The 16037-nt window shown below is 39.9% G+C and overlaps 1 protein-coding gene across 1 annotated transcript in view; it reads right to left on the bottom strand.

Annotated features, from left to right (window-relative positions):
• Positions 1 to 457: 457 nt before the first annotated feature.
• Positions 458 to 16037, bottom strand: part of LOC149249689 (AT-hook motif nuclear-localized protein 14-like) — a 67233-nt gene continuing 51653 nt past the window's right edge. Inside the window, exons 5-6 of the mRNA XM_089458761.1 lie at positions 1187 to 1348; positions 458 to 1106 (exon numbers count right to left, since the gene is read on the bottom strand). Coding sequence (XP_089314887.1) covers positions 789 to 1106; positions 1187 to 1348 — 480 coding nt within the window. The 3' untranslated portion in view covers positions 458 to 788. The remainder of the gene's footprint in view (positions 1107 to 1186; positions 1349 to 16037) is intronic.

Raw genomic sequence — 16037 nt, 5'->3', positions numbered from 1 at the left:
AAGTCAGTAAAACATAAGCTCCTACGTGCAGACAGAAACCTATTTTTTCATACTGATTTTACTTATTAACAGAACAGGCAAATGTTTTAATTTAAAAAATTTCAAGATAAATATTATGATATGCTAAATACTTCAGGTTCCGTTCAATATAGTTTATAAATCACCTAATAGGGCATTGCCTCAATCCCTGGGCCAATGTGCTGTTGTAGTAGTCCTAGTTTCATGCAAGGTGCACATATGAATTGCATGCTGATTAAACACAAGATTAAGGGAATTCAATAGCATGCCCTTTTAGTTAAATTATTGTGACATGCCATAGAGAATTCTCAATCAAATGCTAAATCGACTTGGCAAATAAAAACAAAAGCATTGGCCAATCTTATTTATGCAGATAATTTTTACAGATTAGAGCAGTTGCACAAGGCATTTTATTCAAGATCATGTTTGCCAGAAAAAATTCACCATGAAAAGAGCACATGAATGTCATTAAATAAAGAAACCCAAAATTTATTGTTCCTGATATAACCCTACCAAAGTTATAAATTTGCATTTTGAATGAGATATTAAAACCCTCTCAACACCCGAGAAATTTGAAGTGGGAGAGTAATATTTGGTAATGTTGGAAATAACAATTGCAGAGATTACACCCCTTCTAGGAGATGTTTCAAGAATATACATGCACATGCCATTAAGACATCATCTGTGGTTAAGATCAAACTTGTCAAAGAAGCCTACCGTAATTGTCCTAAAAAAAATGCCCAAGATCACAACTGACCACAAACATTTAGTCAAGACCCACCTGTCATTGTTGCTTCAGCATTACTCCTTGCCTCAGCGTCAAACTGAGGCCCCCAGTCCATGGACTGCATATTCATATTATGCATGATCTCAGAATTCAGACTATAACCACCTCCTCCAGTAGCATGTTCAGAATAGCTTCCTTCATCTGTTCTCAGGCCACCAAAACCCTCGGTCCTTGACTGTAAACCTACTGGGGAAGGTGGATGCCCTGATATAGACGCTGGCAAAGTGGCACCGGAAGGCTCGCTATTTTCAGTTCGTCCAAAGCCCTTCTTCGCATCAGCTTGGAAAGTACCAACAACTACCTGAAGGTAGAAAAGTTTCAATAAATCAATTGCAGTTAGGAAGCTGCACGACAAAGAAAGGCCTACTTAAATATCATTACCTGTACAGGACTTGCAGCTATAAGAAGACCTGCCACTTCACCACCAACAACACTGCCATCCGTCCCAGCCAGAGCTACAGTCAGCTTACCAGTTCGTGTTTGCTTTCCTCCAGCTTCATTTAGTACAAAAGAGCCAGATAATGAAAGAATTTCATATTTTCCCTGAAAAGCAGTATCAAACAGAATCATGGCTATATTCAACTAGCAACATACAGGAACAATGATTCTTGCAAGTAAATGAAGAAAAATATAACTATTGCCTCAGAAATGCTTATTCTGGCTGAAACATATAAGATAAAAGAATATTTCAACGCCATGACTGCAGAACAACTATTATTTGCACTATAAAATGATCAGAAGTTTTTCCTTCCATTATGTCGCAAATTGCTCAGTAGTAATGCGATGAATCACAGCCTCACAAAAGCAATTTACCCATCTAGTACATATAATATTTAACAATAATAACGTATATAATTTCATCTTCTTAGTTCCAATGCCAAACAAGTGCCTTGTAGAATTCTGCCACAAAAGTATTTCACAGAACCATTTATGATTTAACCAATGAATCAAGAATTTTCGATTAAAATAGTTCCATGAGCACCCGAGTTTCAATATAACCAAAAGAACCTAGTTCCAAATTATATCTGATCCCATTCTGAAACTACTCCAAACCAGTGTCGTAAGAATCGGCTGATTCTGACCTGAATTGGGCAAAAAATGGTCCAAATCAGAAACTGACTCCTTAGGCTGAGTCAAATCTGGCTTGACCAAGCCCGTGTCTGTCAGATACGACGGACACATCAGCCTGCTGGCAGGGCCAAAGTTTAAAATACAAAAAAATAAAAATAAAAGAATTAAAGATCCTTAAACCCTAAATCTGTCTTGCTAAAACCCGGCCTCGTCTTTCATACCTCATTTCACTTCTCAAAAAATTTATTTGGATTGTTTGGAGCTGAAGAAAACCTTTCCTCGTAGCTGATTTAGCACCGACTCGAAACTGATTTCAGAGAGGAATTGATTTGTGGTTTCTGTCTAACCATTTTCTCGCAGATCGAAGAAGGATTTTATAGAATTTCATGCCCATTCAACCAAATATATGTATCTCAGAACTTATGTCTTGTTTTCTCATCACCGGGGGCTTGACTGGTTGGTTAAGTAGAAGAGATGACAATCCCCCACCAGGATTCAATTCTCACCACCAAAGTGAAGTGACATATTTAGCCCCTCCAAAAAAAAAATTGAGGGGGCATCATGACTTTGTGAAGGCCCTACGTGAGCGACGGGCAGAGTTTCTAGCCCCTGCTGTCTTAGGCTTTCCACCTAGGTGTTGATTGGATGGCGTTGTTAATTGTTAAAGGAAGTTTCTTCAGATTGCTCTAATTGATATGCAAATTTGTATTTTTAGTTCTTAACTTCTTAGTTATTATTTTACAGTGATGTGTATGAGTATTATACTCTTAAGCTAAATTTTGAATATTATATATATATATATATAAAAGGTTATTCCGGAGTCAAAGGCCAAGTCTGACTCTCGCTGCTTTGATTCCAAATGCATCTCCTAGACATGCAAAAACATCAAAATCTGACAAGAGCAGAAGTCAAAGCAAATTAATAGGCATATCAGATAATAGGGTAATTTAAATTGTACCGCTATTCAGTAAATGACCACAAAAGTAGGTCAATGGGACTACAAAGAACACAATCAATGTGATACATTATGGGAATGAAGAAGCAACTCTTATAGTTACATTAACAGCTATAAAAAAAATTATATATCCAAGGACAAAGATGCAAAGCGCTAAAAAACTAAATAAAAAAAATAAAGATACAGAGACATAAAATGAGTGCACAAGCACAAATTCATCAAGAACATGTCAAGTGATACTAGCACTAAAAGTCAATGTCTAAATAGGGAGAGAAGAATAAGTCTCCTCATCCAAATCCTCAATCATCATGAAGGTTATGAGTCATGACACACTATCCCAGAAGATCTAAAGAGTACCCAAGACTAAGGGAGTACAACAACGCAATCATGGGAGGAATCCTAGGGGTGGGCCCTAGATCGAGGAGGCCCATCAAAACTAACAATCAAGGCCAGGTAGGCTCCCCCTCCCTCGTGGAGTCTCGGCTCTTGCTAAGTCATAAATTCCTGGTATATATGGCTTATGGATATACTCTTCATATCATAGACTATAGTAGAAGCCGCTAGGTTTGATCTTGGGCTTTCCAAATTACTTCGATGAGTTACTGATTCACCATGGTTAAAAAAAAATCTCTGAATAATGACTGGTTGCTCAATGGAGCCTATAGTGTGGTACTTTGTGCGTAGGAAATTTGTCTGTCTTTGTGTCCTCCGAGAACTGCTATTTCTACAGATTTGATGAAGACTATCCCAAGGTCTGGGATGGGAGCTCCTCGAAAGTATCACAAAAGTAGGCCAACCTATCAAGGGAGGGGCAAGATTGTGAAGAGATCTGAGGTCTCGCCAATTTGATATCCAAACACATCCATCACTTGTTAACTTGAGCTAAGTGAAGAAGCAGCAAGAAAAAGGTAATCATCCTAGAAGGCTCTCGATGGGAAGACCTCGTAGGGACTATGATCTATACCCCAAAATTCCAACAAAAAAGAGCTATACATATGTAAATGGATAAAAAACAAGAATCCCCCTCACCCCCCATCAAAAAAAAAGATCTAGACATCTCTAATCGAGTTAACCAAAAAAAGTGGAGAGGGAGCAACGGCCCCAGTAATGGCAATAAAGTCTCCCCTGATCTCATATTAAATGGGGCATCTAAAGATGAGGTGATATTTGTACTCAATCAACTATTAAGGTAAGGAAGGTGGTGATCAATATTGACTTGCAGTTGATGAGATCCCACTTGAAACTACCCAAAGGGTACCGTAAGGCCATGCATCCAATGTTTATGCATATTTGTAAGTCTGACAATAAGGCCATCCCTCAGCTACAGAAATAAGCCACCCTCGGACCACAATTCTTAAGAGGTACAATCCAAGTAACCTAAATACACTATATGTAGATGCCCTCTCTAATTACCCTATTCAGCTCTTGTTTCCATCCAAATCGAAATGAAAACAATATGAAAGAACAAAACATTGCAAAGAGAATAAAATATGTAATATTAAAATCAAGGCATTGCATTGAAAATCAAAGTCTATTAATGAATCAAATGGTGAAAAATGCTACAATGCACATAGAATAAAAAGTGCATAAATGACAGTAGCTTATCTCTAAGAAGACATGTTACAGTTACGCTTATTCACAAAGAACCATCAACTACATTTTAAGAATCATTCCCAAAAGCCTATGAAAAAACACCCCAAAATGCAAGAATCCTAACCCTAGTGTGATTAGTGCTAAGCGGGAATGTTGAGATGAACAAATCTTAGTTGTTTGGAAAAAAGCAAAGCCTCGTTGGGATTGTTACACACCCAAGTGAGTGACCCCTAGGAGAAATCATTTTTTCCCGTTTAGTTCAGTGTGCCAACCAACAGCTCTATGTGATCTACAGGTTGCTAGCCTCAAAGGCCCTCCAAAAATGCTCCAATCCGTGCTTTGTGACATCTATTTTACTTACCAAATGAAGGTGGGTCATACATTATAAGGTACACAAACCATTTTTGTAATTAAGTGCTTTCATCTAATGTTTAATAGCATATTGGTATGAAAGGTTGAATTAGATGAATGACTGTTTTTCGTTGTATTTGTGTTCCCATTGCTTCACCTTGGTGGTTATCCCTTGCCTCTAATCCAAAGTGACCTTCCTTGAGGCCTTTATTTCCACTATCTAGGAGGGGCACAAATAGGAGACACTAATTGATCTTGCGTCCATGGTGATCAATACTTGACACTTACCACCAATCCCCTATTGCACATCCCATCTTCGAGTTGATTGCGATCTATCACCAATATTGGTTCCCTGTTTTCGTCATTCTTGAGTAGGGCCCTAGAAACTTGGCCCTAAGAGGTTAACGCAGCAAAAAGAAAAGAAAGAGCACAACCATTATGATAAAATGCAAAAGAATGGCTGGGATATAATAAAGTATATGGACAAAAGCCTAGCGAGAGCTCTATCACCCCCCGCCCCCCAACACCCATTATCCCTCACCTAGTTCCTAGCTAATGCATGAACAAATCAAAATGAAAGGATCTTTAATATCCCAACCTCGATGAACAATAAACTACTTTATCTTTAGGGGAAATTGCCACATAAATTAAAGCTTGTGACTAAAGCTATGTAAGAAAAAGAAAATCATTAAAGAAAAAGAAGCACAAGAGGGGTCAAAAAATATGCCAAAGAAAGGGATAACTCAGGTACCACAACTACTTCCTCTTCACATTATAAAGCTCAAGAATGATGGTATTTCATAACCAATACACAGATGGTGGAATCTTCCATGAAGTAAACCCCCACCATACCACTATTCCCTTGCACCTATTGATTGATGTGTCAACCTAAAAATTGTTCCTCCCCTTGGGGTTAGAAGCACCTCATAGCGCTTCTGGATAACCCCATATCTAAGCAATGGTAACTTGTTTTCAAACCCTAAGCTAGAAAGACATTTGAAGAGGATGCTTGTGTGAAGTACTATTGTGCCTTTTGTATTAGAAATGGTTCATTGTGATATTCTTATGGTTATTTTCACTATTACCCACCACCTGTAGGTAGTATGTATAGGAGAATTTTTCTCCTAGATGGTCCTCAGCCGACAACCAGCAGCCCCTTGCAACCACTAGATAGCTCGATGTGCCATTATCTCCACCACCTAAGCCAACCATCGTCCCTCGCCCATTTGTTATGATTGTATGTTTGAAGGTGGGCCTCCCACCCCGAAGGTATGGCTTTTCATTGGTATAGTTGAGTAATTTTCCTTAATTGTCATGGGCACTTTTGGGCATGGATTGGTGGAGGGATTTAGCAGAAAGAGGGGCATAGGTCTATACTCTTGCCTCCACTGCCCAATTTCGTGGTTAGCCTTGTATCTTAATCCCGTGGGATCTCCCTTACTGGCCACTAGCTTTAGGGTTGACACTACATCGAAAATCTCGATTTTGGTTGTGTAGTCCCGCTTCCCAACACCATATACATCAAGCCTCATTCATCTCTTTTCCCATTCGGGTCCACATAGAATTAGCCTCCCCCTCCCCTTGTCCACACCTTGGGTCGAGCCTAGAACGATGCCCGGAAGGTTGATGCAACTAAAAGAAAAGAAAAAGCAAAATTTGGCCACTCTTAATAGGAAATGTACCACAAAATGCAAAAGATGGTCGAGACATACAAATTTAGCACGTTGGCAAAAGTCAAACATGAAATCTACCCCTTATCCATGGCCATCACCCTAGTTCCTATGGGCCTTAGATGAGCTCCCTCCATCATTAAGGAACCCATGATTGTCCCAAACCCTGGTGGGCAATGAAATGCCCCACCTCAAAAAGGGGTACCTACTACTTCATCTTACAAATCATGCTCTCATTCCCTGGAGCCTCGAGCAGTTATGAAGAGAAATCAATCAAAGGCGAAAGGCATGATTAGAAGGGTGGAAAAACAAAGGTCAGGGTAACTCATGTACCACTATTTGCTCCCTCCTTCACTCATATACCCAGGTGTGGGCTTCCCTTATTATAGCTACCCTTGTACCATGGCATGTGGCTTGAAGCATTCCCCTGATTCCCACTTCGTTCCATCACTATATCATTTGCCACCTACCACTTGATGGATGTACCATGGACATGTCACCCCCTTTAAAGATTGAAACCACCTAATAGGGTCCTTGAGTAACCCCCTCATTGAACTTGGAAACACTTGTACATGCCAAAGCCCACTATGAGAGGGCATGCCACCATGAAGCGCCCCATTGATTCCATGACTTGTAAGCTCTTTTACTTGATTATTCTAATGATTTGTTGTATTGGAGTGCAAGGGGACGCATTGGATCTTATGCAGAATTGAAGGTGGGTCTGCATTTGGGGCTTAGTCTCCCTATACAAGGTCCTAGCCCTCCAGAAGGCCACATTGGCACTTGTAGAGTGAGTGTTGAGAGCCATGGGCCTTCACCATAGCAGAGAATACTTCATGGATCCCTAGCACCACTCATTGATTGCTCACGTTCCACCGTTTTCGATGAAGATGATGCACCTTGTTCACCATGCCCAAATGGCTCCACATTTGTACCATACAATTGGCAGATGTTCCAGGGTCTAGATGAGGATGTGTCTCGCAGCTCACTACAGGAAACAAAGGGAGGGCTTATGTCGTCATCCTGGCCCTTACAAATCATTTACAGGGATTTTTGATCCACTTGGAGACCCATGAGGATGTCCTTGTGCTCCACACCCACTTGGGAGCACCACAGGGATTTGCTTGGAAAACAAGGGGCCAACCCCTTGTCCACTATGTTTGAGGTCCATTCTCACATCATGGCACACTCTAGACTTCATTAGGCCTCCTCAAAGGCCCAACGACTCATTTTATTGATCATTCTACCCTCTTGAGAGGCTTATTCTTATGTTATTGAGCTATCTTGGTGGGCTTGTCACTAAGGGATGTTATTATTGCACATTATTTTATTATTTGGGGCTCAATTAGGCCAAATTAGGCAAATCGAACTCATTAGAGATTGTATAAATAGATGAGAGGTGATTCATTCTCTCATCATCACTTGGATTGGGATTTAGTAGCTACTTGAGAATTCTGCATTGTCTTTTCGAGAACGAGTTTGGATTGCATGGATGAATTTTGATGTTTGCATCTATTTCTCTCGTCTTGGAGCTTCATTATTAGCATAATTTGATGATTGGACATACTCATTTGTACATGTAAGTGATATTTTCATGCTTATTCTTGTTATTTACTTTGTCACATGAATTGTCACTGGGATTTTCGCTATGTAAGTCTTAAATAACTGTTTTTCTATGCAAAATTGTGGAAAATTTAATCTTCTGTAACGATGCATCATAGCATGGGCCATGTATGAATAGGTGAATGTTCCTAGAGATTATTGTTGTTGAATACATCTTGATAAGTCATCAATTGTTGCATATCGAATTATAAATACCTTAAGTGGTTGCTCTCATGCCCTAATGCCATCTGAAGTTGCTTGAAGGCCTCCTTCATTGGGTAAATCTTTTCCAAACACAAAATTCTCTGACTCCATCTCTCCTAAAGGATAAGGCATTGATCATTTCATAGGTGATCACTTTTAAAGAATATTTCTCACATCACCTTCTTTTTCTAGGGCTAGCCTCCATACGTCACCTAGGGCATCATTTTTCTCCCACTGTAGCCATCAAAAAAGTTTGATCTCTTGTCCATAACTGCGTTAGGGTTTTCTCTAGAAGCCCTCCAAATTTCAAGAAATTTCAACAGTGGAATCTTGAGATATAACAAGCCCTTGCTCAAGGATCACTCCTTGCCCTAGGTTTCCCTTAGCAAGTATCCTCATTTGGATCATTGCATTTAATTCCCGAAAGAATATTCGTCATTCAATCCTCTTCCCTTCCGTAATTAGGCCAAGCCCCTCCTTGGTTGATCAACTCCACATCCTTGACCTAATTCTGGTCCACTTGGTCCTGTGGTCCCGCACCCTTACAACCCTAATTCCACAAAGATCACATAATGACCATTTCTTCATAAGGATTCTCGGGACTAGGAACCCTCTTGACAAGACATATTCCCAAACCCTAACCTCAAGGATCCTCTTAGCCCTTCCTAGAGAGCCTATCACCTTGCTTTTCAACAAAGAAAGCCATATAATCAAGCCTCTTGTGAACAGGCCTTGTGAATCACCCTTCATCTTGTCATTGACATACTCATTATTGTGATTCCACTTATATCGGGTCTCCTCCCATCGATGAAAGTCCGTAAAGAGCAGGGAGCCTTACCTGAGGTGACAGTGGGCTATCACTCCATTGTTTCCCCTTGACCTAGTAGTTGCTCTATAGGATTCCCTCCTAGGACCCCTGCTAGTTTGAGCGGTAATAGTTACCACAAAATCTAGCAACCTAATGCAAAGACTCACTAGGCACTCTAGGTATAGGGAAATAATGAGATCAACCACAACTGTCACCTCAGTGGTTTCTCCCCTGTAGTTTTATGGTTGGATATTATCCCTGTTGTTGCACAAACTGGCAAGCCTTGTAAAGAGGAAAAAGCTAGAGGGCACAACAACACTTGGGATAGAGGCCCACTGTCACCGCAGCCTAAGTCCCCTACTCTTCTTGGATTTTCACCGACGAGAGGAGTCCCAAATCACTCACTTGTGATAAATGTCTCTATGGTAAGCTTGAAGTGAGGCAAGGTAGCTCATTCAATGGAAAGGTTCAACAAAGGTGCAAGCTTTGGGAGAAGCTATAAAGACTTTCCATGAAAAGTTCCTTAGAGAAGAAACTACACGAGACCTAGGTTTGAAATTTTGACACAATATATATATATATATATATATCCAAGGTCAAGGTAGGAGAGAGAAAAGGCAATGGAGATTTCCTTCAAAGAATCCCTAAGCTAAAGGATTCGCTTCTAGGGTTCCCTCTTGATGTGACGACTAGGGCATTAAAATTTATGGAGAATCCACTGTGGGAATTCCACCAAAACTTGAGCACCTTTAGAGGAGACACAAAGGAAGATTTCTATCCAAACCAAACTAAAAAATTCCTCCTCTAAGAGAATTCACACCAAGCCCTAGATAAGCTTCCTTGTCCTTAAAGGGACGAAAATTAAGAAGAGAAAAGAAGGAAAATTTATGGATTAAATCCAAGTTCGACCACTAAGGGACTTGATTAGTGCCTAAACCATTGGGAGTATGGAGTCATGGTGCTTATAAAATTGACCTTCAAGGAGGCTAAAAGAGGAAGCCCTAGTTACCCCCTTCAACAATTACCTTCCTTAACATTAGTTTATGGAGTTTGATGGATTAAATGCAATCATTATCCACTAGGAACATTCTTTCCACATCATCAATGAGTAACACATGCAAAGCTTCCCAAGATTACAATTTTGGAATGTATTCAATAGAACAAGAGTGTGAATTCTTATCATGAGAACAAATTCCATGCATTAGACATTATTTGCAAGATAATTTCACCATAAAGAAACATTTACAAGACAATGTAGAGTATATCCATCTATCAACAATGCTTTAGAAGCTCCAAAAAGATAGCAATAAAGATCCATACATCAAAGTTCATCCCAAGAGCATCCAAAAATCTCCTCAATTTGCAGGTCCGAATTCTTTAATTAGGCATTTGAAAATCCCAAGTGTGATGGTTTGAGATGAGAATAGGTCTCATCTATTTATAAAGTCTTATGAGTTCAAATTACAAATAATAAAGCCCCTCTAACATGTCTACTATGCAAAGCAACCCACCCATGGTTACAAGCCAACCATGATAGCTTTAAAAATTAAATTAATCTCTCTCTTAAGGCCCACACAATTCTGTCGTCATGCATGTGTGGAGGTCCAGAGAGGCAACACTGAGGCCTCTTGTGCTATAAATGTGGGAGAGGGCCTCAAAAATTATGAAGAGGTTGGTACCCTCCTTGTGCTGCAAAACATCTCCATACCCCCATTTGGGCTTTATGGGCTCCAAATGGGTCTCCATGTCACTCAAAATAAAGTCAATGTTGCATCAATGAGGGCTAGAACACACATGCCCTCCCATGTCTCCCTAGGAAAGACACAACCTCCTTTGGGCTTTGGATCAGTTTCCAAGTGTTGTGAGCGATGTGTCGCCGACTAGGGCATCCTGGTCCAAGTGGATCATCATCTCGAATAACTGGGGCACGAACAAGCAAGTGGTGGTGCTGAAGAAGCCCATGGTGTGGCAATCAATGTTTCGCATGAATAAATGCCCATGGCTCTCAACGCTCACCCTACAAATTCCATTGTGATCCTCTAGGAGGCCAATTCCAAGATGAAAACCCACTTGCAATCATCTACAACATCTAATGTGTCTCCTCATCACCAGATACAATGATACATTATTGCAATTGAGTGAATAAGCTTGTTAATCGGAAATAAATGGACACTTCATAGTGGGTTTCCCTTCCAAATTTGGGGCTTTGAACATGTAATAATGATATCTTCCTAGGTAGGAGTGGTTAATGATGGACCCTATTAGGTGGTTTCAACCTCTAAGGGAACGACGTGTCCAAGGTACACCCTTCAAATAGTAGGTGTCATGTGAAATAATGATGGAATGGAGTGGGGACAAAGGGAAGGCTCCAAAGCATATGGCCATGGTACAAGGGGTAGCTATAATAGGGAAAGCCCACAGGACAGGGGATGAGAGCATGATGTGTATAATATAGCAATGATTACCCCCTCAAGGTGGGGCAGTTCATCGTCCACAAGGAGTTAGGGCATACATGAGTTCCTTAATGATGCAAGGGGCACTCATAGGGGCCCTAGGAACCAAGGTGATGACCATAATGATAGGGGCTAGAGCTCATGTTTGGCTTTTTCCCACGTGCTAAATTTTATTGCCCCAACCATCTTTTGCATTTTGTGGTACATTCCCTATTGTATGTGGCCATATTATGCTTTTATCTTATTTTTTTAGTTACATCAAACTATGGCGCATCGTTCCAGGCCCAACCCAAAGTGTGGACAAGGGGAAGGGGATGCTAGCACCTTCTGGACCCAATGGACAAATGTGGACCAAAATAGGAAAAATATGAAAAAGGCTTGTAATGAGCGAAGGGGAGTGAGATATATGGTATCGAAAAGCGAGACCAGGCAACCAAAATCAGGGTTTCTCATGTAGGGTCCTTCCTAAAGCTAATAGCCAATAAAGGAGATCCCACGAGACTAGGATTTATGATTAACCCCCCAGTTGAGGCAAGGGAACAAAACTACAGTCAAAGCCCTTCCTCTTTCCATGTCACGTAGTAATCCACACCCAAGTGTGCCTAAGAAAAACAAGCATAAACACCTAATTACATAATGAAAAATCATACCTTTAGGGATTGGATGGCCCACCTTCAAACATACGAATCATGACAGATAGGTGATGGTACATAACAGTTGGTTCAAGTGGCAGAGAAAAGGTAGCACATCAAAGCTATCAAGTGGTTGTCAAGGGGTTGTTGATTGCCGACTGAAGACAAGTCTAGGAGAAAAATTGTCTTATGGGGTCACCCACAGGTGGTGGGTAACGATCCCCACAAGGGAGAATTTCCAAGCGGGACTTAAAAATTAGATGACTAAAGAATTAGAGTCCAGATGGCTCTCTAAAGAGCTTGCAAATTATACACCCTAGAATGATCTTCAATTAAAAAAGTCTCGAGGTGAAAAGAGATGCTGGATTGGAGGAAACTACAAACAAAACCTTGTAGGCCAAGATAATGTTTATAGGTGTTCAAGTAAGCTTTTCCACTAGCCACCATCAACCTTAAAATGTAATTGTAACTTGTAAGTAAAAAATTCAAGAGTATGCAGATTTACAACATGCAAAATGTTACAATAGCAATGGAAAAAGCCTATTCAAAGTATGATCAAATAATGGATTTTTAAAGAGGGGGAAACAAGGGTTAGGTCAAGAATGTGCTTTAATTGCTAAAAGTGCACACAATAGCAAATATGATTTAGACGTCACCCCTCTAAATGGGGGTAAAACATGAATAAAATGATAGATTTTGCTTTTTAAACATTAATAGATGCAATGCCCTCTTAAAAGACCATAACATATAGGTGTAATTATGTTATAAAACGCAAATTTAACGAAAACCCTAACCCTCATTTACCATAAAATAAAGAAACATGGAAGATTTATAATGATTAGCACACAATTACTAGTGCCTTCAGTCAAATTGGCAATGCAGTCAATAGGACAAGATCAAAAGGTAAAGGACCTTGGATAGAGAGGGATATGAGAGAGTTCGCTACACCTCCAAGCCCTAGAAACTCTCTTCTTTAAGAAATTTAAGGTCAAAGGATGCAATCTATTTCCTTTGACGGATCCTTGATGACAAATCTTGCATATTAAGAAACAAGAGTTCATAAATGATACTACAATTTTTAATATGGCACAAGATAAACCCTAATTTCAGCTATTTATACAAAATGGCAAAAAAATAGCATTAAACTTCAAACAAGCATCACTTCATTAATTAATAGAAAGTCTCTTCATGCAAAACACATCCTCCCCAAGACAATTCACATCTGTTATTTGGTCATTGTGTCCAACCGAAAGAGAAAGAACTAGAGCACACTTTTTGCAAGAGAAAGAAATGAGTGTGTCACAAAGATCCAAAACAATTCGACTTCCCTCTATTTATATGAGGGAAACCAAGTCTAGGTTGTCTTAATTTACACTAAAAGCCTTAAAACATGACTTGAAGCGTTCAACAAGGATAATAGGCCACAAGTCGGCCCAAAGATATCTTTACATAGCGATAAAACATAACATATGACTCCCTTTTCATCACACGTGTGGGAAAGGAAGCTTTCCAACATGACATCATTCTAATAAAGTGAGAGTCTGTCATGTCCCCACTTTCATTCTTCTTCATAGTACAGCCAAGGTGGATTTCCAAGGTAGGGGGCAGCCAAATCAGTGGAGCAGGTTTATGTCATCAGGGGTCCCGATGGAGTTTGAGGAGTTTTTATGGGATTTGATGGCATTTGCTTTGGCATATTCCATCATCTGCACAGTTTTCCTTTCATTCCGTCGCATTTCGACAACTTTAAAAAATCAACGTTATTATTGGGCATAACTTAATTAATTATGCTCAAAGTGGCATTCCGGGGAGATTAATTGATGGAACACCTCAGTGTAATAGCTCGTTAGAACTAGAACGAGAAGATCTACAAGATGGGATGGTTAGATATAATTTTCAGTGACCTGAGGAGACGTGGTGACCAATTTACCCCTTTCCCACATTAAAAAGAATATTTTAATTGAAATGAAGGAGGGAAAAGTGCTCCATGATTAAAATAATAATAAAATAGAAGGTTCTAGAGGAGCCCATCAAATCTATAAAAGAGGAGGAGGAGACCATTGGAGGACATCTTGGATTTGTGTATTGTTTTTGTATGAGAGGTTGAGAACTCGGTTCTCTACTCCAGCAGTAGCCCCAAGACGGAAACCCTCAGGTGATTCAGTGAGAGTGGGCAAGCACCCATCTCTTCCCTTGGTGAATCCATTCAGGGTCCACAGGTTGCAGTATATTGTTTTTTCAGTTTGTTTTGGAGGCCAATTGTGGCATTATTGTAGATTTGTCTGAGGCCATTTTATCTTAGCTATATGGGTTGTATTTGTTGCATGTAAACCCCAATTCTTCTAATATAATAAAGCTGAGAATTTCCTGTTCATTGTGTTCTGAGATTGCAGTGCTTTATTTGCTTATTTTTACATAGCAATCTTTTGTTAAATGTATGATAAATTTTATGTGAGGGGTTTGTTCCAAATTTTTTTCATTTTGGACATTATAGAGTCTCCATCAAGCAAGGTACTAAGAAGGGTCAAAGAGTGCTCCTCACTCCAAGACATCTCAACAATGTGAAAGGGTGTATCTCCAAGCCACAACTCCTCATCCAAGTGTCATCATCATGAAGCCATACATCATCATCCTAGAGTTTGCATGGGTAACTTTGATCATAGAGCATGACATCATCAAGAGAAGGTGTACCAGCCCTATCAAAGTGTCTCAATTCATAATCGTCCTCATATGGGCTCTAGAATAAGGAAATGCCCATCAACAAGCTGCAAGGCCAACCTAGGGACATCATGGGTCCTCTAGTGTGCATCATCAATCCTACTGATGTTGTAACATCTTAGCTCCGTATTTTGACATCTAGAGTTGTAAGAGGTCTCATGCATCCATATGAGGGCTCCTCAAGGCCCAACGCTCATCTCCGTGTAGGTAACATTGTGGCTACAAGGTCATAAGTGCTCTCGTGCTAGGCTAGACGTCCCCTTCAAGGTGTTGCGAAGGTGTCAAGCCATCTCTCAAAGGATATCCAATGCATCTAAGAGAAAACACCCAAGAAATACCCTCAAGAGCAAGCGAGATCAACATCATTAGGTAAAGAAACCATAAAAGTATCATAATGGACCATATTTAATATAAGGAACATTAAAATACTTCACACAAGTCCTACCTTCAAATGTCTTTCTAACTAATGATTTGTAAGCAAGTTACCACACTTATATTTGCATGGGAGTCCAATTAGCCATATTAAGTGCTCCACCCGAAGGGGACAGACAATTCCTAGGAAGGCACATCAATCCACAGATGCATGTGATAAAGATGGTCATGGAATGGCAAGACTTCAAGGAAGATGTCATTGTCATAGTATCAACTCCAACATCTTGAGTGTAATGATGTGAAGAGGGAGCAATCTTGGAGGCCTAAGTTACCCCTTTCCCTGGCCTATTTTTACCGCTACTCTAGTGCGCCTTTTACTTTAATAATTTACTTTTCTTTTCTTACATAGCTTGGGTAACCAATTTGCTTGATGCTTTCAAATACCCCTTAAAGATGTAGCATTTTATTGCTCATCAAGGTTGGAGCATTCATGATTTCATTTTATTTAGATAGAGAATGATATGCTAGGAACTAGTTGATGGCTAATGAGGGGAGTAGAGCTTAAGCTAAGCTTTTGTCCACGCACATTAATTTTGTCCCATCCATCTTTTGCATTTTACATTTGCTTTCATTTGTGGCTATACATGCTTTTATCTTTTTTTCAGCTACATCAACCTCTTAAGGGAAAAAGTTTATGGGCCCCTCCTCAAAGATGAGGATAAGATGGTGCCAATATTGGTGACAAATGACAATCAACCCAAAGAGTGGAGGTGGATACAAGGCACTTGTGGAAAGTGATAATT

This window comes from Pinus tabuliformis, chromosome 7, assembly GCF_031772625.1.
Source record: "Pinus tabuliformis cultivar Carrire ecotype Pingquan chromosome 7, CPIR1, whole genome shotgun sequence".
NCBI classification, from domain to species: Eukaryota; Viridiplantae; Streptophyta; class Pinopsida; order Pinales; family Pinaceae; genus Pinus; species Pinus tabuliformis.
Note: the sequence above shows the minus strand (reverse complement) of the source record. Positions and strands in the feature narration are given on the sequence as shown.